General features: G+C 37.0%; 1 protein-coding gene across 1 annotated transcript in view; it reads left to right on the forward strand.

Annotated features, from left to right (window-relative positions):
* RYR3 (ryanodine receptor 3) overlaps window positions 1-27,512 on the forward strand; it is a 272,262-nt gene that overhangs the window by 34,231 nt on the left and 210,519 nt on the right. The window contains exons 2-3 of the mRNA XM_064512440.1: window positions 10,653-10,772; window positions 18,770-18,877. Of these exons, the coding sequence (XP_064368510.1) occupies window positions 10,653-10,772; window positions 18,770-18,877 (228 nt within the window). The remainder of the gene's footprint in view (window positions 1-10,652; window positions 10,773-18,769; window positions 18,878-27,512) is intronic.

The raw sequence follows: 27,512 nt of genomic DNA on the forward strand, positions 1-27,512 counted from the left end.
GCAAGGGAACGAGAACAGAAATTCTAACAACATTATGAAAAATAAGTATGCAAACATGCATTTAATGTACAAGTAAACTTATAGCAGTCATCATGGTATGTGACTTCTTACAAATGGTTGTGCAACTCTGTGAGATGGGAAGACAGAATGAAACCTTTTATCTTGAGCCATACAGCAACAAGCTATATTGTGGTGCTCTCAAAACTGAGAATAGTAACTGTTGCATCATGTAACTGCTGTAATTTGTGAAGCAACAGAGAGAGCTGTGTAAAGGGAAGGCATCTGCTTTGCTGATGTTAATGTGATACAAAAAAACCACACAAATGTTTTCATGCCTGGCACTGAAGAAAATGATAGAGAATTCATCATAGGCTGTAAAGTGCAGTTCTTGCGTTTCTAGGGAAGCTAAGTTCTTGCTACTTTTTTTTTTTTTTTACCCAAATATGTAACCTTTAAAGCAAAATAAAACCTTCAATTGGAAAAGAATGGTGACATGCTGTCCAAAATGTAAACATGTATAATGCCTAAATGGATATTTGGTTAATATATTAGCAGCAAAGCTAACCAAAAGATACAGAAAAATATCTCATCATTAATTTTGTAACTCTGAATCAAATGCTGATAAGAACCATTAGGAAGTAATAATCATGAAATACTATAAGATTAGACTGTGGGAGGTAGATGATCTAATATAATATGTCTTAATACAATGTTATGTTGTGAACCTGTCCAACAAGTTAGGCAGGATAAGGTTTTGTTCTAATGAGACATCTGAGAACAATCTAGGTCTCTTGGAAGTACTGTTCAACTTAGGGCATTCTTCCCGAGTCAGTAGTGTACCAGAATTCTGACATGGCTTTATAAGAACAAATAATTTCAAATGTAATATTCAAATGTATATAGAAATGAGGTGAACCTAAGGATCATAACTGTTGCTTACAAACTCTGTCTTTATCAAAGCATAAGGCCTTTCAACTTCACCAGAAGGAAAAAATATGGGAGTATTCAAGATGTAATCTTATGTATTCTTTGTAAACAAAAAAATTGTGTGTCTTTCTTGCTGCCTTTCATGTCAAACACTTTGGTATTTCTGTGCACTCCCTGGTATGCAAGCCTACAAAATTCCATTGAATTATGCCCTCTTTGTTTTACTAGTCACCAGAAAATATCTTTGGTCAGGCATGTCATCTTCTACTGAAGTCTTGATGTGCTGCTGTTTCAGCTTTATGGTCTTGTGAATTAATTCTTTACATATCACCTTACTGAAATGTGATTTTTTTGGTTTACTGACTTCTCCAGGATTTAGCAGAAGCCCTAGCAACATGCTCATTATGTTCTTGAATAGCTGTCGGTTTCCCCCCTCAGGGTCGATATGAATAGCTCCGCTGTGCAGTGGATCTTCAATGGGAAGATTACAGAAGTACTGAATTGAAATACAAAAAGAAAAAAGTGTTTTTAGGAAGGGGAGAATACAAATATTCTACTTCTCATAAATTTTGATAGAGCTGGGAGTTGTAGAAGCGTTATGGAGAAACAAATATTCCCTGAAATATCTTTAATGCATTGGTTCTAAAAAAGCAAACAAAAAAACAAAACACCCCCCACCCCCCAATTATACTTCCTAGGAGGTGCATCTATTTTTAGAAAATTTGTGGAACTTAATTTACTGTAGCAGTAACTTAACCAAATTAATAACTTGATCTTTAAAGTAAATCTCAGTTGTGTTAAGAAGACAAATGTTAATTCATTTTAGAGGGTTTTTTGTTCTTTTTTTTTACTTTTACAAATTTGGTATTAATTTCATTTATCCAGATAACTTGATTATAATTTTTTAGCAGCTTACAGTTTCAGATTTTTTCATTAGTATTACTTAAGGCATATTTTTTTTTTACTTGTTTGTTTTGATGAGTGGATTTGTACTGCCTAGCAGTATAACCAAAACTCTTAAACATACAAACAATGAATAAAATATGGCAGTGAATATGAAAAGGAGTACATGTTATACAGTGTGTAAACTTTAATAGAAATAGAAAGCTAAAGTTGTGAAAATTAAGTGTGCCCAAACATGATAAAGTTAAAAGTTTTGAAATTTGAACAAAAATAGATGTTATTTTTTAATGTTCACACTGCTTTAATAGCTGTAATATATATTACATATTCATCCTTCTGTTAGCTGTTATTTTTGGGAATAGCTATGGGACTGAAGTTCATATTACTTGCATTAACTTACTTTCTTCAAGCAGTAATTTGGAGTAATACAAATGAAGCAGGGCAGGGCAACCATTGATTGTTTTGTTCTCCATACCAACAAAAAGGACCCTTTACACTCACCATCAGCATTATCTATCCCATTTCATGTTTTACTTTCCTGTAGAATTGTTTAATATTTTAGTATTAATTGAAGTTTACTTTCTTTACCTAGATTATCCCTTAATTTCCAAAGGATAAAAAGTTTGTACAAAATCACTCTCTGCCCATCTGTTTTCCACAAAACTTGCTGAACAAATTTTGTCAGTGTAGGCAACTAAGCAGAAGACATCCTGTTCTTTTCACTGAAAGAAGGGCAGGGAGGTCTCTTGTTCTTCTCCATTCTTGTGTGTACAAGGTTTCCCTTCTGAATTCCTTATCGCTTGGTCATGGATTTTGTTTATACTTACTGTCTTAGTAAAGTAAATACTTCTGTTTATACACACACTGAAGTCTGAAGTATATACACAATAGTGACCAAGGGGAGAAAGAATTGGCAGCCCTAATCTACTGCAAGGTTTCGGGTCAAGCTGTATTATTAACTCACTGAATGGTTGAGGTTGGAAGGGACCTTTGGAGATCATCTAGTCCAACCTCTCCACTCAAAGCAGGGTCAACTAGAGCAGGTTGCTCAGGATGTTGTCCAGTCAGGTTTTGAATATCTCCAGAGAAGGAGGATCTACAACTTCTCTGGGCAACCTCTTCTAATGCTCAGTCACCCTCATAGTTCTAAAAAAAACCCAAAACCCAAAAAACAAACACACACCCACCAACTTACATTCAGACAGAACTTCCTGTGTTTTGATTTGTGCCCATTGCCACTTCTCTGTTGAGAGGACACCACAGTGAAGTCTGGATCTGTCTTCTTTAAACATTCCCTTCAGTTGTTTATAAACATTGATAAGATCCTCTGAACTTTCTCTTCCTGAGGCTAAACTGTCCCAGCTCTCTCAGCTTTTCTTCACATGAGAGATGCCTCACTCCCTTAATCATCTTTATCACTCTTCACTGGGCTTGGTCCAGCGGATCTGTGTCTTTCTTGTACTGGGAGCCTGGAACTGGACACAGCACTCCAGATGTGGCCTCACCAGGGCTGAGTAGAGGAGAAGGATCACCTTCCTCGACCTGCTGGAAATGATCTTTCTGATGCAACCCAGGATACCATTGACCATCTTTGCCACAAAAACGCCTTGCTGGCCCATCTGTAACTTTTCCTCCAGGACATCCAGGTCCTTCTCTGCAAAGCTGCTCTCCAGCTGGTCAGCCCCCAGTCTGTGCTGCTGTAGGGGGTTACTCCTCACCATGTGCAGGACTTTGCACTCCCCTTTGTTGAACTTCATGAGATTCCTCTCGGACCAGTTCTCCAGCCTACGGCATTCCCTCTGAATAGCAGCACAATAACCTGGTCTATCAGCCACTCCTCCCAGTTTTACATTGTCTGCAAACTTGCTGAGAGTGCACTCTGTCCCCATCATCCAGGCCATTGTTGAAGATGATAAACAGTACTGGACCCAGTATCAGCCCCTGGGCTACGCCACTAGTGCCTGGCCCCCAGCTGGACTTAGTGCTGCTGATCACAACCGTTTGAAACCTGGCAGTTCAGCCAGTTTTAAATCCATCTCACCAATCACTTATCTAGTTCGCACTTCTTCAGTATGTCCGTGAGGATGCTATGGGAGACAGTGTTGAAAGCCTTACTAAAGTCCAGATTAACAACACCCACGCCTCTCCCCTCGTCCACCAAGCTAGTCATCACATCACAGAAGGCTGGTCAACCTTGATTTCTCCTTCATAAATCCATACTGACCACTCCCAGTCACCCTCTTGTCCTTTGCGTGTCTGGAAATAGTATCCAGGATTAGCTGTCCTAGGCATCAAGGTGAGGCTGACCAGCCAGTAGTTCCCTGGATCCTTCTTGCCCTTCTTGAAGACAGGAGTGACGCTTGCTTTCTTCTAGTCCTCGGGAGCCTCTCCTGTTTGCCATGACCTTTCAAAGATAATCAATAGTGGCTTCTCAATGAAATCGGCCAGCTCCCTCGGCACTTGGGGGTGCATCCCGCGAGGACCCAGGGACTTGCGTCGGTCCAGTTTATTTAAATGTTCCCTAACGTGGATCTCCTCGACCAAAGGTAAATCTTCCTTGTTCCAAATTTTCCCACTTGTCTCAGGGACCTGGAACTGTTGAAGGCAGGTCTAATCAGTAAAGACCAAGACAAAGGCAGCACTAAGCAACTTGGCCTTTTCTGTGTCCTCCGTCACCAGGTTCCCTGCCCCATTCAGCAGCAGGCTCACATCTCCCCTAGTCTTCCTTTTGCTCCTGCTGTACCCAAAGGAGCCTTTTGTGCCGCCCTTTGCATCAGCTCCAGATAGGCTTTGACTTTCCTAATCCTGTTCCTGCAGCCTCGGACAAGCGTCCCTGTATTCCTCCTGGGACATCTGTCCTTCCTTCTGCCTGTCATAGGTCTTTTTATAACTGAGTTTTATCAGGAGCTTAATTTCCTGCCCATCAGGATGGACCATTCTTGAGCTTGAACAGTCTCTCTTGTGGGTCAGCTAATCTAGATTTCAGATGTTTGTTCCTGATTTCCTTTGGACCCTTTCTGGTTGTTCATAGGTCAGAGTAGGAGTTAATGAGCTTTACTCTAAGCTATTACGTGAAACTGACATATAAAGTCAGAGTGAAGATTGAAGATTGCCCGTGCAGCCTTGTGCCTTCTGTCTTTGGCTCACTGTGATGTAGGTTTTGTGATCAGGCACAATTCTTCCACAAGATCCTGTCTATTTGAGTGTACATAAAGGTATTTAGAACTTCTGAGTTGTTCATTTTTTTAAAACAGGCTAAAAGTCTGATTTTTTTCTTTCACATGAAAACATAGTAACTCCTTTAGGATCATCAACTACTTTAAAACTTTTAGGTACATTGGAAGCTTGTCACCTTAGCTATCAAAGTGATATTAGTAATTAATTAAAATTGCCTTTGTAGACCAATCTTTTGGCCGGAGGAGGCAAGATGAAATTTATTTGAGGCTTTCACAGCAGCATTCACATATATTCATGGATAGCATTATTTTGTCTGAGCAGTATTCAGTCTGGTTGCATGTTCTGGAGAAAGGGGGCAGTTTTATGGGGGAGAAATCTAGGACTACAGTTCAGTGCACCTGATAGCTGCATTGGGCTGATTAGCAGGAACTCTAATTGTGGAATAGAATTTGTGGTTACCTGGAGAAATTGTTTGTACCTGGGATGGTTCAAGTCGGCTTTGTAAAGGAATGTTCTGCTTTATAAACCAATTTTGAAGGGGTCAATGGGAGGTGGATAGAGGTGGTCTAGTTGATAGTCTTAATTGCCTTATAGTTAAAATAGAGGAAAATAGTGTAGGAGTGAATGATTCATCTCTTACAATGAAAGGAGGTCTTTATTTTGGAGTTCCACAGGAATTTTTGGTGGGACCTGTGCCATGGAGGAAAAAACCCAATAATTTAAAATATATATATATATATATATATATAAATCTGGGGAAAAAAAATAAACAGTGAAGTGAAAGTACCAAAGATAGGAAATTATTTAGGGTAGTGAGGACATGGGCAAGCTGTGAACCATTCTGGAAGGACCTTCTAAGAGTAACTGGAATGAAATGGCAGATGAAATTCAGGATAAATGTGAAATTATACACATGAGAAGAAAATAGCAATCCAGCTGCACATTGAGCCAAATGATTTGCTCTGGGCTGAGGACCAAGAACTTGGGGTTTTATAATAGCCCCCTGAGAGCATCAGTTTAATGCCCACTAATGGTCAAAAAAGGCAATCAAATATAGAAATTAGTAGGAACAGAATGAAGAACACAACAGAGGACATCTTTTTAGCACTGCATAAATCCGTAAATTCTTCCATACCTTAAACTGTGTGTGGAATTCTGGTCATCTCATTTTAAGAAGAAAAGAGTGGAACTGGAAAGAATTCAAAGACAGGCAAGAAGGATGATCAAATGAGGAACAACTGATTAGGCTAGGACTTGACAGGCTGTGTGTGGCATGAAGAGGATGGATAATAATGAACTCTTCATTGACTCTTCTGATGAGAGAAGTAGGTGATACCAAATGAAGCTAGTAGGAACTTGGGTTCAAAACAAACATAAGAATCTGGATTTCCTGTAGCTGAGTGGGAACCACTCCAGGGCTGAGGAGGTTATGGGTTAAAATTTTACGTGAATTCAAGGGGAGACTGGACAAGCAGAGGAGAGCTAGAAGAGATATCCACTCCGTGTTCAGATAGCATATTTGAACCCAGAAATTTCCTGACCTGAAAATTGCTGGAGACTGGGAAGGTGGCCAAAGGAAGCATGTTTGTTCTGTTCTTGTATTTCCTTGGAGTCCTCTCTGACCACTGATTTTGTTTCTTTTATCATATGAGCATCTTAAAAAAAAAAAAATCCTGTGAGATCTGTATCTTTATGGCTTATTTTTCCAGGCATCCTTATGATCTCTTCTGTTTGTACTTTGACCTTTTTTGATCTTAAGGTCTGCTACTCGTAGCCTGTGACGTTTGCCATTTTAACCGTGTTTCTTTCCAGGATTTTTATGCGGAGAGGGTAAAGCTCTTTTCTGTGTTTTATTTGCCTTTATGTCCATTTTTATAATTTTTTTTTGAGAATTCACTGTCTGAACTCTTGGAGTATTGGCTGTCTTTGCACTTTCTTTTTCACTTGTTCAGCTATGGTTTTCCTCATCCCAGTTTATCTTGTTTTTTATGCAGTTCTGTTTCACCCTACCCTGTCTTCTTGACTCCAGTCTGCAAGTGTATAAGTCAAGTTTCTCTCATTTGTTCCCCCAGACTTAAACGCGTTGTCTATATGCTTGTAAGTCTTAATTCTGGGATATGTATGCAATATAAATGAAGAAGCAGTTTTTTAACTGTTGAGAAATCTTTATTCTCAAATCCTGAGTGTGTTGAAAATCTAGTGAAGTGAGCAGAAACAAGGTAATGCTTACAATGCATTTGTTGATTCACTATGATCACTGAGTCACTTTGATGCAAGTCAAGTCACTGATTAATTTAAACTGATTTTGTGTATGTTTTGGCTTATTACTGCACCACAGGAATTTCCCTTTAGGTTCACTATTGCTTTATTGTGAAACCTGTCATCCAGCTGTAACTGAGACACCTTTCTGGGCAAATCTGTTATACAGAATTTAAAAACTTGAGTAGCCTTTTTATTGCCACAGTTCTAAACTAAAGAGGTGTAATGTGTGGTGGAGAGATATGAATTTGTAACAGTACCCCAAGCTGATCAGAACTTTTGAGTGGACCTTTTTCTTAAATTGAGCACATTAGGTCATCTGAGAAACTTGATCTGAACTGGTCCTGCTCTAGTGGGGTGTTGCCATACTACTTACAGAGGTCTTTTCCAGCCTATAATATTCTATGATTCTATGCACTCTAAACCTATATTTTATTAAAAAAAAAAAAAAAAAGACCAGAACAACTTAAATTTCTAAGTAGGGAAAAGCCAGAGCTGCTAGATAAGAAAGATTGCATTTAAAAAACTTGAAAGCATGTATACTTATTTATTTTGTCCTTGTGCAATGCATCTTTTCCTTTAGTCTTATTCAGTCTCTATCAGCTTTTATTAACTGCCTGGCTGACAAACTGGGTCTCAAGGAAGTTCTGTTGTTTTTTTCCTTTTGTTTTCTTTTTAGTTATCTTTTATGCTTGGCTGCATATAACTTACCTACTCTTCACATGAGTCTCCTTATCTCATTGGGTTTGCAGGCTTACTCCTTACCATACCAATAAAGGCATATTGAAAGAAATGGATGAAATTATGTATAAGAAATGCAAACAGCGTGAGGAGATAACTGTGGCACCATATGTTTTTTAAAAACTAAGGGGAAGAAGAAAATGAGTCTATCAGGAAAAAATTTTTAGAATACCAGAATTTGCATTTGAGAGGAAGAGTCAAGAAGATAGAGGCATTAGTGCTGAGACATGTTCTGCAATTTTATTATAGGATAATAAATCCAGCACTCATTTCTGTTAATGTCTTCAGGCCAGAGAAGCGATTTCAGGCCTCAGCTAGAATGACCTTACTTCAGTAAGTACACTGAAATACTGAGTCACCTTAACAGCAAGTCATTGTCTTATTTACAGTTTACACAGATTCCACTATTTTCTTGTATTCAGTCCAGTTGCACCTGAATGTTGCAACTGAACTTTTAAAACTCTACTCTGTTTTTAAAAACTGCACAGATTGCTTCTTTTTTTAGTCATTCGTCATCTGTAGCAAAATAGGTTATCAAATGTTGTAGCACAAGCGAAAAGGGCACATTGGAAATTTAGGGAAGCAGTGTAGAATCTTGATGCTAAATTTGACATATAGTCCTTACTTCAGACATGATCAATATTTATATTTTGGGATTATGACATAACTATTGAATCATAAGTATCTTGTGAAGCCAATGTAAATCATAGAAATAAATATTTTTTGAATTCTACAAATAGAAATTTTCATTACATTATATTAAAAACTCTTGCACTTTTTAGAAGTATGGATTTGTGAAGAAAATGGTTCATTTTAGTAAATTATTTTCATTTTAAGTGCATTTTAAATGTTTTTATGTATGCTATCTGAAGGTATATTTTTATTTTTTTAGAAATATGAATTGTAATATGTACTATATATATCCTGTGCGTGGAATGGTATATACTTAAATACAGTAAGGACAGTAAATATAATTTTAGATCTATTTTGTGAGTATTTTAAAATAATCTGGTGAGAAATGAAAGCTAGGTAGCAAATCTCAGTTTTGTTCTAAATCTTGGTATTTATAAATTTGTGTGCTAATATTTTCTTCAATCTCTGATGTATGTATGCTCAGATATTGATACAGGAATCAGATGAAAAATGTTTTAAATATCTTTATTTTCATCTTATACCTTGTTCTGTCTTTTTTCTCCAAATATGTATCTGTTTCTGGTTGCAATTTGAAAAGACTCATGGCTTGAGGGAAGTAGTACAGAATGTTTAATTGAGTTGTTTATATTTAGCAACTTATTACACTGAACTTTAAAAAGCAGAAATATTTTTTACTAATGAGTTTAAAAGCTGAGGATTTCAGAGAACATTTTACAGATAAGTTGAAGCAGAAGCAGCAGTGGAAGAAGAAAAAGAATTAGTTTAGCCTTAGCTAGATAATTCTGTCTGCCTCCTACTTGACTATACCTCTTAAAATTTTTTTTGTAAAACATTCATGAATTCCCGTTCTGTACTGTTAAAAAAAAGCCTATTGATTGGTATGCAAAACTAGATAAGGAAACACTGTCAGAAACTGCTGATCGGTTAATCTTAAATATAATAGCTATTAATGTTACTAATAGTAAAAGGCAGTGAAGTGTCGCCTAAAAGAAAGCTATATAACTTAAACCCATTCGTGAAATCACACAAGTGAGAAAACTGCTTTTGAACTCTCATTTTAAAGGGCACTTTACTTGATTCCTTTGATGAAAATTACTTTGTCACTCCCAGCTTTTATTTTCAAGTGTCAGTAGGTGTGCTGCTGTTACAGTAATATAGTATTTTGGTTGCATAGTGGGACTAAAAGAACTGCTTCTTTTAGAACATAATTGTTCAAATGACCTCTTTGTTCAGTGCAGGCAGCTGTTGTGTATCTGCTTGGTCAATAATAATTGGCACCAGTAGAACTTCATAACTGGATGAGACACTGACATATCATATTGCTCTTGCTTTATCAGCTTCCACCCCCTTAAAAACTTCTAATGCAATGTTTCAGTGAACGGTTAAATATTTGCATGAAAATAATTTTTTCTATAGTTAGCAAGTAGAGTTATTCTTATGTAGTGGACAGTTTTAGAAATTAAAGTAATTTTTGATTGTGTATATGTCTGACACAATTGAACACTAAGAATCTATCTTGGCGTGCTTATATCAGATTTAGTATCACATGTTTAGAGATGAATAAGGGCTTAGTATTTTATAAATAGGTCTGTCTGGCGTGGCGTTGTGTAACAATTTGCAAAGAGTTTTTAGGATAATGAAGATAACTAAACAATAAGGTCATTTTATCTTACTTTTGCAAAGTGTTCTTATTCTTGGAATGCCTATTGAGAAGTAAGTCCGTATGACTGTTAATTGAAAAGTCATTTGAAAAATGCCTCTTGAATCTTTGGTAGTACTCAAAGATTTCTAAATTAAATGAGACTTTAGAACCTAAGATTGTGCATCCAGAGGACCTGTGCATCTATACGTATGTCTGCGCTATCAATTATATAGCAGTGTAATGTGTTTATGTTTTCAACAGATTCTTTGTTCCATTTTTTTAGCAATATAGCATGTGTCTAACATCTATATAATGATTACTTTTTTATTCATGCCTTGTTTTGTGACAGGATGACGAAGTAGTACTTCAGTGTGTTGCCAGTATTCACAAAGAACAGCGAAAGTTCTGCTTGGCAGCAGAGGGACTTGGGAATCGCTTGTGCTTTTTGGAACCAACATCAGAAGCTAAAGTAAGAATTACCAAAGGAGATGCTCTCAGCTGGAGTAACTGACTGATGAGTGTTAAGCTACATAATAGTCATGAATACTTTTAATTGTGTCTCTGTAATGTGATGTTAGATGTGAAATGATGGGAAGTATTGAAAGGCTATTTTCTAATCCACTGTATTTTTTTCATAATTATATGCTAAATTGGAGCTTTTTCAGTCAATTTTCCCTTTAATTTTAAAGGAGATTACATAGTTAAAGGACCGTGTATTGAGATGTACTTCTTAAATAGTTTTTTTTTGTTTTATAATTTCATTTTTATATGCTTTTCTTTCTGTAACTGCATCTGCAGATTTTACAGAGATTCTAAACAGACTTTAGCTTTCTAAAGTACATTTATGGGGCATACTTGTAAACAGTATGAAAACACTATTTAACTTTTTAAAATGATTTCTACAACTGAAATGCTTCATATTTTCAAAATTATTTCTCCAGACTCTTACTAAGGTTAAAGTTCACTGAATAATTTCTTCCTATTCTGCTGTAAGTTCTAATATTTTAGTATCCTGGACTGACACTATCAGAAGTGTTATCTTCCGTTAGTGACTGGCATTGTGTTGCTTCAAACAGGATTGATTAAGAAGATAGATGAGATTCCTGGGAGCAGAATTATTAAGTGATTGAAAGCTTTTAAGGGTAACAGGTAGCAAATGGAAAAAAGAAGCTAGAAAGCTGTGAGAGAAAAAGAAAGAAAATAGAGTAGTAAGAGGAACACGGAAGGAGAAAGGAGAGAAGAAACTTGAGACCAGTACTAAGCAGAACGTTAAGAAAAAAGGAAAATGGAGGGCCTATTCCCTGTCTTCTATTTTCTCCGCATCATTTTCTTTTTCTTTGTTTTGTGTCTCTGTTTCTTTTCCCACTTTCCTGCTCATTTACTTCTCCTTTTCATTTTTGCTGTTATGTCTCTGTACCTTTCTATTGAAATGTTGCCACTTGGCCCTATTTTTAGTCTGTGTACTCTGACCGTGTTAAACACACAGTGTTTATTTACATAGTGTGAGAGGTCCTTGTCCATCTCTAAGGTGAAAAATTATGCTGCTTCTAAATTTTCATTCCTTTGCATTCTGCCAGTTAAGTCATGACGATTTATCTTCTGTGTACTTCACAAATCTCTAATAATCTTTTCATGTGCTTAAGCAGTTAGTTTTCACATGTGTTTTCAAGTATTGTCTTAAAATTCTTAAACAGCAATGGCTTCTTGAAAAACAAACACTTCTTAAAAGTGTTTAATAATTGACAGCTCAAGTGCAGTGTAATGTATCTAGTAATAGTGTTGACCTTCTTAATCTGTAAGATAACGTTTGCTTCTCCTATCCAAAGAAAAGGAGGAATGGTATGTATGACTGTAGAATCCCATTGAAGCACTTTACATTCCATAAGCATCTTAGTATTAGATACTATTACAGAAGTTACTGAAGTTTGTTGAAAATTAAGAGGTTAACAAAACTTGTATATAACTGCTTTAAAAGAGCTGACTGAGGAACTTTCTGAACTACTAATGTTTACTGAGGACCCTGAAGAATTTTGGAAGAGGTATGTATATATGTAAGTCTTTTAGGAAAAAAAAAGTGCAAGTGTGATTTGGGTGATCAGAGAACACAATACTTAGCAATGACACTTAGCATTTAGCAATGACACTTACCTTTATCTGCATTTGATTAGAATTTTGATTATGAAATAAAAAGAAGTTCAAAATGGCACACATCTAGTGGACGACAAAATTATTATTGAGTAGACGTATTCCTAATTGAATCCTAGAAAGTTCTGTTCTTAGCGCTATGGTGTTGAGTATTTTTGTCAGTTAACATTAAATCAATAATCATGCACAGTTTTTTTCAGATGATAAAAGATGATTAAAGACTGGGAAACTGGTAGTCAATTAAGAAGTCATGTCCCACACAGAAATATCTGTAATCCCTGGCACATTAATAGAAAATAGAAGTGTGTTTCAGTACTGCCTGGGCTAAGTCTAATAACTAAGCATATAAGTATACATACAAAATGGCAAACTCTATTCCTGTCACCTGTAAAGAATGTGAAGGTCATGGTGGATGTTATGCAGTCATGAATTGCCCGAGTGATGTTTTGATCAAGAGATCTAATATACCCTTTGGAGGTATAATCAAAAGAAACTTGATGGAGATGTAAAGTTGTACTACTTTTGCAAATTTCTGTTTTATATTAGCTCTATAGCAATGCTGCTGGAATAGAGAGTCTTGGCATTCAGATTCATGGGAATGTTGATTAAATTGGAGAGAGCTCCAGGAAGTGATGTGAGAATCATGATCGTTGTGTGAAAGGGGGGCACAGTATGTTCAGTTTAAAAAAGGGAAGGTATGGACACTACCCTTAAGTTTCTGAAGTGGGAACATGGATAACAGAAGTCCTTTTATTTTAGAAAGCAAAAGTATAATAAAATCCGAAGGCTGGAAGTTGGAATCAGGTTTGCATTAGAAGTTAAATATTATTTTTTAAAGATGAATTGTCCTCCCTGTTAGAATTGTTCCATATACTGAGATGGATTATTTATCTTTGCAAATTATTTTATAAAGCGAGATTGTTTCTGTAGGTTATGCTTTAAGGGGAAATTACATTAGAGAAGATTCAAGGCATGTTTATAAACAGGCATCCAGACTACGAGTAGATAATCACAGTGATACCTTCTACTACTTTATCTCTTCCAGTTGAACACTTTACCAAAGCCAAAATCTATTTTCAGTACATGTGAAAGCTTCCTTACTTTTTCCCCCGTACTAAGCTTTGGCTAAATATTGTTAAATCAAGAAAAGTAATTAACTCGTTCAAGTAATACGGGAAGAGAGAACAAGGTAGACAGAAAAAAAACAGGGTACCCATCATTTCCAGAATGAAGAGGTACAACTGCATGACTAAGTTTTTTATCTGAGTTGTAGGTAGTAAAAGACTGAAGCTAAAAGTAGCTATAATGGAAGGAGAGAGTACAGGGTGAGAGAAGATATATTTTAAAAAAGTGTTCTTAGAAACTTAGAGAGGAAAAAATGATATTTCTCTGATTGGCTGGTCATTAGCTGTTTTAGTAAATTTGGTAACATACTGAAGGGATGAATTAATTACAATATACTCTGTTCAGATTTTACTATAAATCCATAAGCAACTCATATGTTATATTCATATAACATATTATAACATAATATATATTATATACATTATATACATTATAAATGCGCTTTTGCATTAATTCAGTATGAATTAATTCAGTTGTACAAAATGATGTTCCTTCTCTCTGTGGGGCTACTTTTTGATTTATCAGAAGATGCTTGCTTAAATAATGTCTGAAATTTAAAGTGTGTGTATTGGGGGGGGGGGGAAGCTAATTAATGGTAATTTGGTTTTATATGCATTTTTATATATACATTATATTAAGCATGAATAGCAGAATTGGTGAATGGTCTAATCTAATTATATTACTGCACTGCTCTTTTCCCTATTTTTAAAGTGATACTTTAGAAGATGATGATACTTGAAAACCAATAAAATTTAGTGCAGCAAGACTAATTTATACCAAGAGCTAAGAAAATAATACCTAAAAATTGATTGCAGTATACTAGCATCTCTTCTCTGAGTAGCAAAGTTAAAAGGATTGAATACCTAAATGTCTCAAGTAAATTAAAACATAGTATGCAGATCTGGTAAAGGTAAATCTGGTCATTCAATAAATCTATTCTGTAACAGCTTAAGTCAGTATTTTTTACACTGCAGACTCACAGGTGGTATAGGGACAAAGATTTGGTTGGTAAGCACAGCACCTACAAGAACTTCACTTTATGATAATGTCAGGAGCAATCCAGAAGGCTTTGTGAATTGCATTCAAAGCGTAATGTGCGAACTGGGGTTTCCCATTAGCTCTTTTTTGGACCTTTGTTTCCCCCTGTGCAACCCAGCACAAACTTAGCATAATTACCTATCCAATTGCTAAAACTGCTGTACAGCTTCTTGCACAACTATTATTTATATATAAGGAATTACTGCATATTGAAAATAATAGTAGACTGACAGCATAGACACCAAACTGATTAGAAACATGTTTAAACTTTGCTTAATAAAACTTTTATCTCAGTTCTATTTCCATTGCCACTGTGATTGATTGAATCTCTTTGACTTAGAAGATGCTTCCTTGAAATCTTTTGATACAAAGCTATTTTCATTAGAATGTGCTTGTAAGAATATTTCAGCCAGCATTGCTTGCATGCACTGAATCAGTGCATTTGCCACCTTGGAGTCATAAATAGAGCGTATTAGAAACTTCACTGAAGCTTGTTCTTGTGGCCTTGTTTTTTGTCCTGCTGGCTTTTGCTGCCACTTGTCCTAAGAAACTACCAGAGGAAAAAAAAGGCTGGTGTGTGTTATTGATTAGCTTGAGATAGGCACCAGTCATTCACCACTGATGACTAGATACATACATACCATTACAAAGTCAGTAAATAATTCCAGTTCTGAAAATACTGCTTTTCACCAGTAAATCACAATGTGTCTTGCAGGAGAAAATTTTTCAATTTTCCCTTCTTAAATGGAAGACTTAGGCAGATGGATGTAAAGTGATTTACCTAAGTCAATCAGTCTGTGGAAGTTGTGGCCTGCTGTCGTACTAAATAGGCCATGCTGTCTTTCTGCAAAGTATTTTGAGCCACATGAGTAGAATAATCCTATATATTGATACAATGTTTAATTTGTAACAAGATGTAGCCCCTTTTTATTACTATGTTCTAGGTATTCATTTTCTCCATCTGATTCCATTGCTCCACTCTAGCTACAGCATAGCTCATGTGTGTTTGTGCATGCCACATCAAACCTGTGTGTGATATGCTCTAAGCTGATTTGTTGAGGAAGATGACAGATACAGTCATTTGAACTGGACTCAGTCAGATTCATTTTTGTGAGAAAAAAGAGTTATTTTAAGACTTAAATGATCTGTTGAACATTTCCAGTTCAGTAGTGAGTTTAATTTATCTTATCGCCTCATTCAGGAAAAAAAAGGTGCAGTCAGTCTGCTGAGTGTGTTGATGGAAAACTGGTAACTGTACCTGAAAGGCCTGTTTGGAAGCAGTCTCAGGAATAAACATATACTTTTATAGAAAGGGCAGCTTTCAGGGAGGCACTGTTAATTGTTTCTTCAGATTCATATAAGCTTCCTATACCAAATTTGTATAGAGGTGTTCTGGAAGAACTCCAAAAAACTCTTACTGACTTTAAAGAAATATTTATTCCAAATTCCTGCTTTCCTTTATCATTTATCTTTCAGCATGTTTTTTCTGCTACGATAATTTGCTTTTTAGAAATTACTTTCTCAGCATGCCTTTAAATGTTTGTAAAACAAAATGCTGTATTCTTAAGTAAGAAGTACCATTTGACATTTTTCCGTTGCTGATAATGCTTGCAAGTGATGTTGGTGTAGTCCTGTATGGCCATTTCAGCTTTCCATTGCCAGAAGGGGGATAAATTCTTACACCTGTTTCTACTTTACAACATGTTTCTAAAACCTCATCTTGGTATCTGAACAGATTTTGTTTTCATTTCAGCGTGAGGATTCCTGATGTGAATATTTCTCGTCTTTCCCCTATAGCTCTCAGAAATATTCTTATTTCACTGATCATTCATTGTTGGCACTTCTGGGATTTTTGTGGGATTCCTTAACAATACTAAATTGGTCAGAGTTGGGGAAAAAAAATACAAATTAACAGATGGTTGAGATTTTATGAAACCCTTTTCAATTGTGTCATTATTAAAAATACGAAGTGGTCTGCCAGGGGGAGATTGTTGAAGCAAAAACATCAAACTTACGAAACAATTTGATAGTGTCATTTGAGAAATGAAGACCTGAAATCAAATGAACCTTGACTGACTCAGTAGTCCATTTTTCAGCTTTTATTTGTCCATACAGTCTGGATTAATCAAGGAGGCTGATTGCTACCTAGGTCGTATATCCTCTGAATAAATTACATTTCACTGATATTTCTTATGTCAATGGAATTTAACAAAAAATTTGCTGACATCCAAGACACAAATGGTGTGACTTGAACAGTATGTGATAACTTCAGTATGTAACATTACCATTCTGAAAGAGAGGTTAGCTGGTTTAAATGGGGAGTGGAAAAATCCTTAATTTCATAGTTCTCTCTGTTAATATTCTTATATATAGTTAAATGCACCATATGTCACCAAAAAGAGTAAGAAGTGAAAAATGACTTGTGTTAACCTAGGATGTAGCTTTTTATACAGACCAGGACTAGGAAAATACAGGAGAACAAGATATGTGGTTTTAGAGGGTCTTTTTCATTAGTACAGCACTAAAGAAAGAGCTGCAACAATTTCAGATCTAGATGCTGCCTGCGTGGTACTAGACCAGTGGCAAGATGGATGTTCTTTAGTTTGCTTAGGTAGATGTTAGATCATACTGATTATGCCATATTGAGTTTTGAGTGGCATTAAGTGCCAGACATAATCAGGTATTGATTAAAACAGTTACAAACTATGTTATTTTTTTCCCAGGTTCTAGTATAGTTTCTGAACATGATTTTTTAAGTTTTAAGTTAAAAATACATACTTTTACTTTTTTTTTCATTCAAATGTGCTACAAGACCAGTGTAGTTAATACACAGTCAAAATGACTGACTTAATAAAATGGATGCTGCATTATCTTAAAAGGTAGTATAGGATGACAACACAAATTAAGTATTTTTTAAATAATTTTGTAGCTTACTATCCTGCTAGGTGCAAATAAATACAGTAATTGGTGCTTTTATTTTCCTGTCTGGTTCATTGGTAAGTAATGAGTATCTAATGTGGTATAGTTTTATATGTTCATAGCAGCATTAAAATATTCTAAATAAGTGTTTCCAGATAATACATTTTACTGACAAATAAAAGAGGCATACAATCTAACCTACTTTCGATTGTAATTCATTTCAGTGACAAATGGTGCCATCTTTTTGTCTGGTTATATGAGAGGCCTTCAGTGTAACGTATTAAAGAGTGACCTTCTGGATACAATGTGTGTATACATGTGTGCGTATATAGAGGTGTTATACACACACACATATGCACGCACTTAAATTATATAGTTTATGTAAACAGGTATATTCTGTGTGCGTATGTGTGTGCGCATGTATACACACATACATACATCTCCAGATAATGAATGCTAAAAAAGTAGCCTCCCATAGTAGGGATGATTAATGAAATAAGCAATTGACTTTATTAGAGTTTAAGTGGTTCCTGTTAACATTAATAATAATACAGTTATGGGCTATAATGGTTAAAAGATTATGTGTATATATGCATCTGTCTGTTAAGTCAGATAACTGGGGGTTTTTTTGTTTTTGTTTCTTTTCCCCCCTGGTTCACATCTTTCTGGCTCATAAAGTTAATAGATTGAAAATTATGTTTGTTCTTTTTTGAAGTGAATCTAAGTTTCATGTTTCAAAAATAAGAGACATACTGATCCAGTAATTCAAGAGAAGGTCCTCTAAAATAGGTTTTATTATTATTTGACATTGTTCTGAATCTTTCAGATTTAGTGACAGCTAAATAGGTATGTTCACATCTTCAGCCTCATACATCAAATAGGATCATAGACCTCCTCTTCTGTTTTGTCATTGTTGTTGGAGAACAAACATAATAATCATGGTTTGATTCTAAAATGCAGGAAAGCATGCAGAGAAAATCTTCTTGCTTTTGAAACTGAAGATGTTTTATTTTGCTGTGAGGAATACACAAGGAAAAAGCAAGTTACAGCACTCACAAGTTATGAAGAATAGGTTTATACTATTTTCACACAGGGAAATATTAGGTATCTCAAAGCCGAAAGCATTTTAATTTTAAAACTGTATTTAATGTTTAACTACGTGTGTTTAAACACACTTTGCATCCTGTTTAATCTACTTTGCTCCTCTGTTCTTACACTACGTTTGATTTATTTTTACAGTATGTTCCTCCAGACCTTTGCATCTGTAATTTTGTACTTGAACACTCCCTCTCTGTCAGAGCCCTACAAGAAATGCTGGCCAACACAGGGGATGATGCTAGTGAAGGGGTAAGTAAATGAACAAATAATACTAAATTTCTGAATATAGATTGTTCATTTCTTTCCTTGCTCCAGGATATTCTAGAAGAGAGGGCTCCTGTGATAGCAGATTCCTCAGTTTTCCCATTTTCCTGGGACATTAGTGCTCCGCTACCATATTTATATTCATTTATTTTTAGCATTGAGTGGCAGGTGAGGTTAATCTATTGAAATATTTACAAAAAACAGAAACATCATCTTCAGAGTTCAGTTAGTACCACTAGTCCAGAACTGGCTACTGAAAAATGAATAATAGAACCCTTGGACTGAGTCTCACTTTTATGAACCTGAGGAGAGTGAGCAAAATAGGTTTTCTTTCAAATATCATATTGTATTACAGTGCTTTAAATCAATGGGGAAAGTAAAATATTTTGTTCATCATTATCACATAAATATTCATTCATTCATAACTCATTTCACTGAGTTAAAAGTTTTCAGGTATTGTGATTTATTTGACTTATGCTTACATGAAATTAAGAACTAGGAATTAAGTTCTATCAACAGAAAAAAGTCGCAAATTGAAATATATTTTCTTCATATATAAAAATTTTTTTTTGTTTGTAAATGTGTAACTAAACTGCTGTAGTGTTGTTATAGTTACTTAACCTGTGATAAGAAGCAAGAGTTGTTGGGGAGAAATAAGGATATAAAAATTCCTTTTTGTGTTTCTTTAACTATGTTAAAGCACAAGCATACTTGTAAGTAATGCTTATAGGACAGCAAAAAGTAACTGCAATCAAATAAAAGGTTATAAGGAGCTTGCATGTCACACTACTAACCTTATGATTAAATTATCACTCCAAATCTAAGCCATCCTAAGAATGAGTGAAAGACAGCTTCTACACTGGAGAAATCAAGGCACCAAAAAAAGCGTACTGTATTATACTTCACTTATTATTGATGAAACTATTTAAAAACTGTGTTTTTCATAGAACATCTAAGCCATTTGCTTTGCAAAAAATGATGATGTTATCAGTAAAAATGAAGCCTAATCCAAACCCCAGGTCCTGATTTACCTGGATGTTCAGTGATCTGCATGCCCAGCTGAAATTCACTGCTAGTTGTTGCCCTACCGATGAGACAAACTTGCACCCTATCCCCAAGCTGCTCCTTCTGGAAATTTTAGATGTTACAGTTGCTCTTGCATCTTTGAATCACCTCTCTCTCTCTCTCTCTCTCTCTCTCTCTCTCTCTCTCTCTCTCTGTATGTGTACATATATATATATATATATATATATATAAAATGGTAATTTAGGTAAAGCGTCTAGTCCTATATACTTAGGTAGAGCTTGTGTTCCTCTAAAAGTTAATGAAAGTGAGTTATGGTTTCCACTCAATTGGTCACTGCTCTATTTTTATTCATCTGTATAAGTTTTAGGAACTTACAGCAAAATGTAACATCATCTTTGCTGTGTTTTTCTATTCGGTGAGCAATGAAATCTGAAAAACCTGGAAATGCCACTTTGTAATGTGTGGAGTGAAGCATTATTAACAAAATAATACTAAATAAAGGCCTTACAATGTTTGTGAGTTTTAGCACATTCTGCAACCATGTTTCCCTCTCAATTAGAATTAACATTGGTAGTAGCACTCAAACAACTTCCCTTGACATGACTAGTATCTAATGCAAGCAATCTCAGTGTATTGATGTTTATCATAAGCACCTCTAAGGTTGCTGATGCCTGATCCAATCTTACCAGATCACCTTCATTCCTCAGCATAGTCCAAAAGCCTGGGTGGGGGACAAGAAACAAGATTATGCCTTTATTTTTTGCTTTGACCCTAACTCTCCAATCTCAGCTAACTAGCTGCGACATCTATTGTCTATCCTTCTCTATTCTCCCTATTTATGTTTTATATTCTTTAATTTAATATTGAATTAAACTTACTCTTTTGTGAACAGAGCATGATGAAACTGTATGGCTTTACTTATTTTATAAGATTAAATGGCCAATGAAACTATGCAAATCAGTCTGCCACAGCTAGATATTCTGCCAGTTCTTTCTTTTTCTTTTACATGGAGCTGGAAAACTTGTATTCTTTTTAAGCTGTGTTACTTTTTTTTTTGAGCATACACACAGTGTTAAGACATTGTCACATTAGGCAGAAGGAAAAATGGAGGTCCAAGGGAGAAAACAAACATAAAAACACAAGTGATCTCAGTATTATCTAAAGAAATGTACTTAAAAATAACTTAACTACAAATAACTTTACTTAAAAATAACATAAAATGTTACTTAAAAATAACATTTCATTTTAATATTCTTTTTGTTTAAATACAAATTTGTACTGTATTTGTTTCATGATGAGGGATTTCTTTTGATCTCTTTCTCAGTTTCATATAGTATGCATGCAGTTTTAGTGCTTTCTTCATTTTTTAGGGCAATCCTAGAAAATGAAAGGGAAAACTATATTTGAAGAAGATTTTTATGATTTAACTGAATAGCCTATAGTAGCTCCTAGAAGAGAGAACCCAAAGGGTGTTTTATCCAGTTGAAGCTAATTTTCTTTTGAGTGTTATGTCTGTTTATGTGTAAATCATATATTTCAGGATGTGTTTTATTCTTCTGAAGACAGAAATGGCTATAGAGTATTCTGGTATTTGTCTCTTGAGTTATGCATTGGCATTCATTCTGTGGTCTGTTCATTGTGCAACAATTCACCATTTTAAAGCAGTTTTTGATTTTATCTGCTTGTAAAGCAGATGCATTAAAGCACTATTTAAGCATATATCATATGACAATGACTCTTGTTTTCCTAAGGAAATCTAAATGTAACTCTAGCTGTGACTTGGTATGCCATGATTGCTTGTTGAAACTTTTAATGGACTGTATACTTTAGATAAGAAGTAGGAAGAAAAAATCTGTAAAATAAAACTTCTTTATTTTTCAGAAAAGAGAAAAGCAGACGTGGTCAAATATATAACTTAATATATAACTTAATTTATAAATTTTCCTTGGAGTGAAATTTTCATTTGAAACTAAAAAATTAGCCAAAGCTTTATATCTTCCCAAAAAAGCTCTCTGGCACTGATGCTAGAACTGGCATGTGTGTGGGGGTTGTTTTTTTTTTTTTTTAATTTATTTTGTTTCTGCAAACTTTCAACGGAGGGAAACGAGTCGCTCCTTTCTGAATGAGTGAATTTCACTTTGCAAGATGGCTTCTGATGTGATACAAAATTATACACGTTTAGAGTGCTTCTAGGTTAAAACTCATGATTTTTCATGCAGATCAGTAAACATTAAATGAGTCAATACTACTGGTTTTATTTTTATCTGAATAACGTGGCTGCAAGATTTCAAATAAAAAAATTTGAGAAGGTTGCTAGTTAGGAATGATTGAGGAGAAAACACAAAACTGCAATTTTTTGCTTTCACAATTTTACAATACCATCCTTAGTACTAACCTTTTTTGATATTAAAGCTAAAGAAAACTCAGTTTCTTTCTCCATAAGAGTGTTTCTGCTCTGCTTTACGTGTGGAACTCGTATCAGTTCAGTTAGGAAGTGTATGTATTCAGGACTTGTAGCACTATCAATTTGATTGAGAGGGTATAGTTATGTAAACCATAGATTTATATAGTAATGAAGTGAATGTATACATGCAGAGGGAGTGTTCGTACTGTCTTTTTTAGACTATTTTAATCATCTAATATATATAATTCAGAAGACTAAAATTAGGAGCTGTGTTTTGTATTATAGTCAATGGATAGTGGTAGGAGATCTATAGAAGAATAGTTTAGGAAAACATCTTAAGATGCCCTAAGGTATTGCATACATTTTGAATACCATTTGCCTAGCATATATGATAATGTGGCATAAAGTGATATAAACTAAATTTTCAATGGATGCAGTACTCAGGAAGGCGAAGCTAAGGAGCTATGCAGATTATTCAAAACAAGTGCCCTTCAAAGAACATATACCAAGAAAAACTAATCCATCTTGTGGCTATACATCATTTTTTACAGAAACACTGTCTTACAAGTGCTGTAGAAATTTAAACATTTATACTGATAGTATTTTTTTTCTTTTTGCCCATAAAAACATCTATCTGCTTCAAAGTCATGTTCAAATACTTGGAATACTTAAAGACATAGTCTCAGAAAATTTGCTTGTGAAATCATACATCTCAAGCACTTTGGACAGAAAGTATAAATAAAGGCAGGTATCAACTATTGATACAGTTATTAGTTAGATGATGGCTATGAAAAGAAATCTTGGTTTTATGCTAAAAGTATGTAACTTTTCTTATTGAAAAATGAAATTCTGTCTATACTTTTTCAGAAATATATTGATTTTGGCAGTGTTTCTATAGGGAAGATTTCTGTAATTCAACATTATAGAGAGTGGCTAGAGCATCGCTCTACACCATGAAATTCTCGTGCTGGTTCACGCTGTATTTTTGCATCAAAGAAGTGGTTCAAATACCGGAGCCTGTAAGACTTTATGCCCTAAACACTGAGCTGAGAAAAGTTTTATTTTTCAACCTGTCCCGATCCAATATCGGGAGGGTTTCGTTACGATCCCAAGGACGAGATTAAGACGCTAAAACCGGTCAAATATCGTACAACCTTTTACCTTTATTTTCCACGAAGTGGGGAGAAAAGGCGTGTGTGTGGGGGGGAAGGCGAAGGGGAGGCGAAGGGAAAAAGGGAACAAGGGTAAGGGGAAAAGATAAAGAAAAATTGGAAAAGGAGAGAGGAAGCTAGCTACCACCACTCCGAGGCCGATGATGTTCCGCTGGCTCCCCTCGAATCACAGCTCAAGCTGGGGGCCTCCGACGAGGGACGAGGAGCGAGGGCCGAGAGAGGGAGTGAGAAAGAGATGGGGGGGGGGGAACAAAGAAATCCCTCGGCAATTATAGCTTTTTCAAATTAAGTTTTCCCACCCCTCACGTGGTAGTTCAGACCAATAGTAATATTTGGGTCTGGGGTCTCCTGCTCCTTATTGGGTCTCATCACTGTCCCTAGGTAGGCCGTTTACTGTTGCCGTTTCTGCTGACAGGTGTGTCTCCATTCTTAGGTCCAGCCATTAGCTCTCAAGGTCCTGACAAAGAAGGTGATAACTTCAGCAATTAGCACTGTTTCAGCAGTGCACAGGAATGCAAATTGCTAGTAACTCCCTTATCATTCCCGCCTGCAGCAGCTCTGGGCCCTTTCTCACTGTACTAGGGAGTGCGGCCTAAGGCTTCAGCAAATTTAGCCACTCATGCCAAGCAGGTTTTATAGAAGTTGTTCTAAAAACGGACAATAATTTACAGTCCAGATCCCAAAGTCTCTGCCCGATTGCGGTCTCGTTCAGTGCAGGCTTGGTGTGTCCCGGGTGGTCGCAGGGAGACCTTTTCAGGGGTCGCAGCAGCTCAGTCGTTGTGGCCTGCCTGCACCCCATGCACCAAGAAATGTTTAAGGCAAAAAATTCATTCATCAGTCCGCCACACCACCCCGTGACTTAAACATTGATTGGTATGTCTCCTTCCTGAAGTCTTCATAGCCTTTGTTCACAGTGGTGATATGAGATAGAGATCAGAAGGAAGTATAGAAAGTGTAGAACACGTCGCGGGAAGAGTAAAAGGAAGGATATAGGTTCGGGTAAAAGGTGCTTAACAGTGATTAAACAGAGGTGTTGCCCAATGCAAGTTCATGCTTTAACAATTTTAGCAACATTTAACTTCACAGAATAGACATCAAAATTGAGTTAACGAAGGTAAGTGATTGTTACAACAGGTATAACAGCTGACAAATGCGGTATGGATGTCAATATGCAATTTCCTCCTTCAGGGTGTGGTAGGAACAAATTGCATATTTGACACAACATGTCGGATTAATTGAACAAAGCAAGGAATTATACAAGGTAAAAAACATTAAAGCGGCAATTGCACCTAACAAATACAATATGAACTGTTTCACCCATGGTGCCTCTGGTAACCAGGACCACAAATTGCCACTCCAGCCGTTCCAGGTTTGGACGGGGACGTGGGCTATTTTTCTAATATCTTTGGTTAACTGGAGAACTACCTTGCCTACATCATCTATTTCTAAACAACAGTTGGAAATATTTAATTTCCCACACACCCCTCCCTCTTCAGCTAACAGATAGTCTAAAACCATGCGGTGCTGAAGGATTGCCGTGCGCATCTGTTGGGACTGGAGAGTTAAAAGATCTATTGCATCAGCGGTTTTGTTGGTAATAATTTCTAGAGCCACTTTTAGGTTGTAAATTGGTTCTCTCACCCCCGATATTAGTTCATTAGGATTCCAGGTTGCAGGCCCATAATGTTGAATTATTTGTTCAGGAGGCCACTCATTTCCCCATTTTTGCATCCCACCCAAATCTACCTTAATGGATCGCGTCTTACGGGCAACCCTTCTGTCCCCGAGGTTATCATATACCTTTATGCCTAACCGAGGTCCGCCTGTTTCTGGTAAAAGGAAAAACAATGGTCTGATAATCCCTATGTAACAAATTCCCGACCACCCCGCGGGTAAAAATTTATATGCTGTGTGTCCACAGATCCAATAATGCCCCTTCTTAGCTCCGATGCCCTGAGCAAATGACCCGTTTATCCCTGGTGGGAATTGAAAGTAAGTTGTGTCTCTGTCACCCAGAGGGCTGAAAAATGTGGTTGCCCCATCACCTATTCGGCCGGTACAATACCAAGCCCCAGAAGTGTCTTTCCATTCGCAGGTTCGCTTGTAAGGGGGATAATTGGGTCGTTGGTGAGTTACAGTTTCATTTTTGTTTGACCAGTATCCCCCAAGTCCCCAATTGTGCCCCGTTTCATTGAGCCACATCCATAGCTGGAGATTCCGGTCTTTATCGAGCAGTTTACAAGTGAGTGTCCATTGACTTTCCCCCACTTCAATCCCTCCCTCCTGGGTACAATTTAAACAATATTGTCCCATGGCTGGGAACTGAATTGGCCAGGTCCCACCGTCGTTCCACGTGTCATCCGCGGTTTCGCTGTAATTGCTTACGATCTGGTCTGGGGTGAGGGGTGTGGACATCCATGGCCAGCTTGATAACCCTATCGGTCCTCTGCAACCCCAGCAGTGGCTTAAATTGAAAGTTTGGCTTACTGCTTTCGCCAGCAACACGAACTCGTTGTTCTCGAAGGGATTAAATGGGTGGGGGGAAGGTAGAGGGAGTGGTCGTTCGTCGCCCTCATGGATGCATCCTTGAATCTGGATGGTCCAGAGCAGTAGATGCATCTTGGTCACACCACCACCTTTGAAAACATAAATAAGAACAAACTCGCTCCTCGGGTCAGGAGGAGGGAATAATCCATTTTGTGTGAATCTTGTAGGTTTTCCCACTAGCATCTTTTGCTCTCCGAATATATTTATTATTCTATTAACCTCCCAGGCATTTTGCTCCCAAAAAGGAAGCCATTTCAGGCAGCCTTTGAACACCATATGTGAGTCCGTGTAGATGTGTACAGGGGAAGTAGCCTGGCTTTTGCATTGGGATATGCTCCACACTGCAGCCAGCTCTCCCACCTGTGCACTGCCCTTTCCCTCTGTAATGATCTGCTCCTTAGTCCCCACTTGGAGCGCCACAGCCCAGTATCTCCAGGTTTTCCCTTCCCGCTTTGAGGAAGCATCTGTGAACCATGCATTTAGGATCTGATCGGAAAATGTGGGAGCTACTTGAATTACAGAGGGAAGTTGGGGGGTTTCTTTATTCAAGTCTGCCTCATCTTGTATATTTAATACTTTAGTGGCTCCCTCTGTTACGGAGAAGATTTTACAATAATGCTTTATTTGTGCATACCATTTTCGTACAGAGGCTCTCTGAGCCACCCTGTCAGGGGGCGAGGTCCCTGCCAGGACTGCTTTGGTCACCTTAAATGGCCCTCGGAGAACTAGGGGTTGTTTTCGAATAGTTCGTTCAGCCTCCCTTAGAGCAAGGCTGACTACGAACAGCCCCTTCTCCCATGTAGTATACCGCTTTTCAGCGTCTTTGAAGCTATGTGAATAAAACCCGATGGGCCGTGTAGGCCCCTCTGGTCCCTTCTGCCACAGGTGGATAGAGAGTCCGGTCCGGGCAAACCCCCATTCAATCTGGATAGGGTCGGTGGGGTGGATTGGCCCCAAGGCCTGGTAAGCATTTGTCTCAAAGACCAGCAGCTGCAACGCCTCATCGTGGACCGAGGTCCACTCCCAGTGAGCCCTTTTCCGTAGTAAGTCATATAATGGCCTAGCAATAATTGAAAAATCGGGAATGTGCTTCCTCCAAAACACAAGCAGCCCTAAAGCATGTTGCAAGTCCTTCTTGGACTCCGGCATTTTAATTGAGTCCAATGAGGATAGGGTATCCGGGGGAATGCAGGTCATCCCTCCCCTCCACCAAATTCCCAGAAATTTTACCTCGCTGGAGGGAGTTTGAATCTTTTCGGGCGGAATTGTCAGCCCTATCCGCTCTAGGTGGGCAATAATGTCGCACTGCGTTTTCTCAACGTCCTCTACCCGGCTCCCTCCCACGAGCACATCATCTATGTATTGATAAATTTTGACTCCTGCCTGTATGGGGACAGTTTCAAGCTCTTGTGCTAGCGCATGATGGGCTAGCGTAGGGGAGTGCTTGTACCCCTGAGGTAGTCGGGTGAAC

Source organism: Dromaius novaehollandiae, chromosome 5 (assembly GCF_036370855.1).
Source record: "Dromaius novaehollandiae isolate bDroNov1 chromosome 5, bDroNov1.hap1, whole genome shotgun sequence".
Taxonomy (NCBI): Eukaryota; Metazoa; Chordata; class Aves; order Casuariiformes; family Dromaiidae; genus Dromaius; species Dromaius novaehollandiae.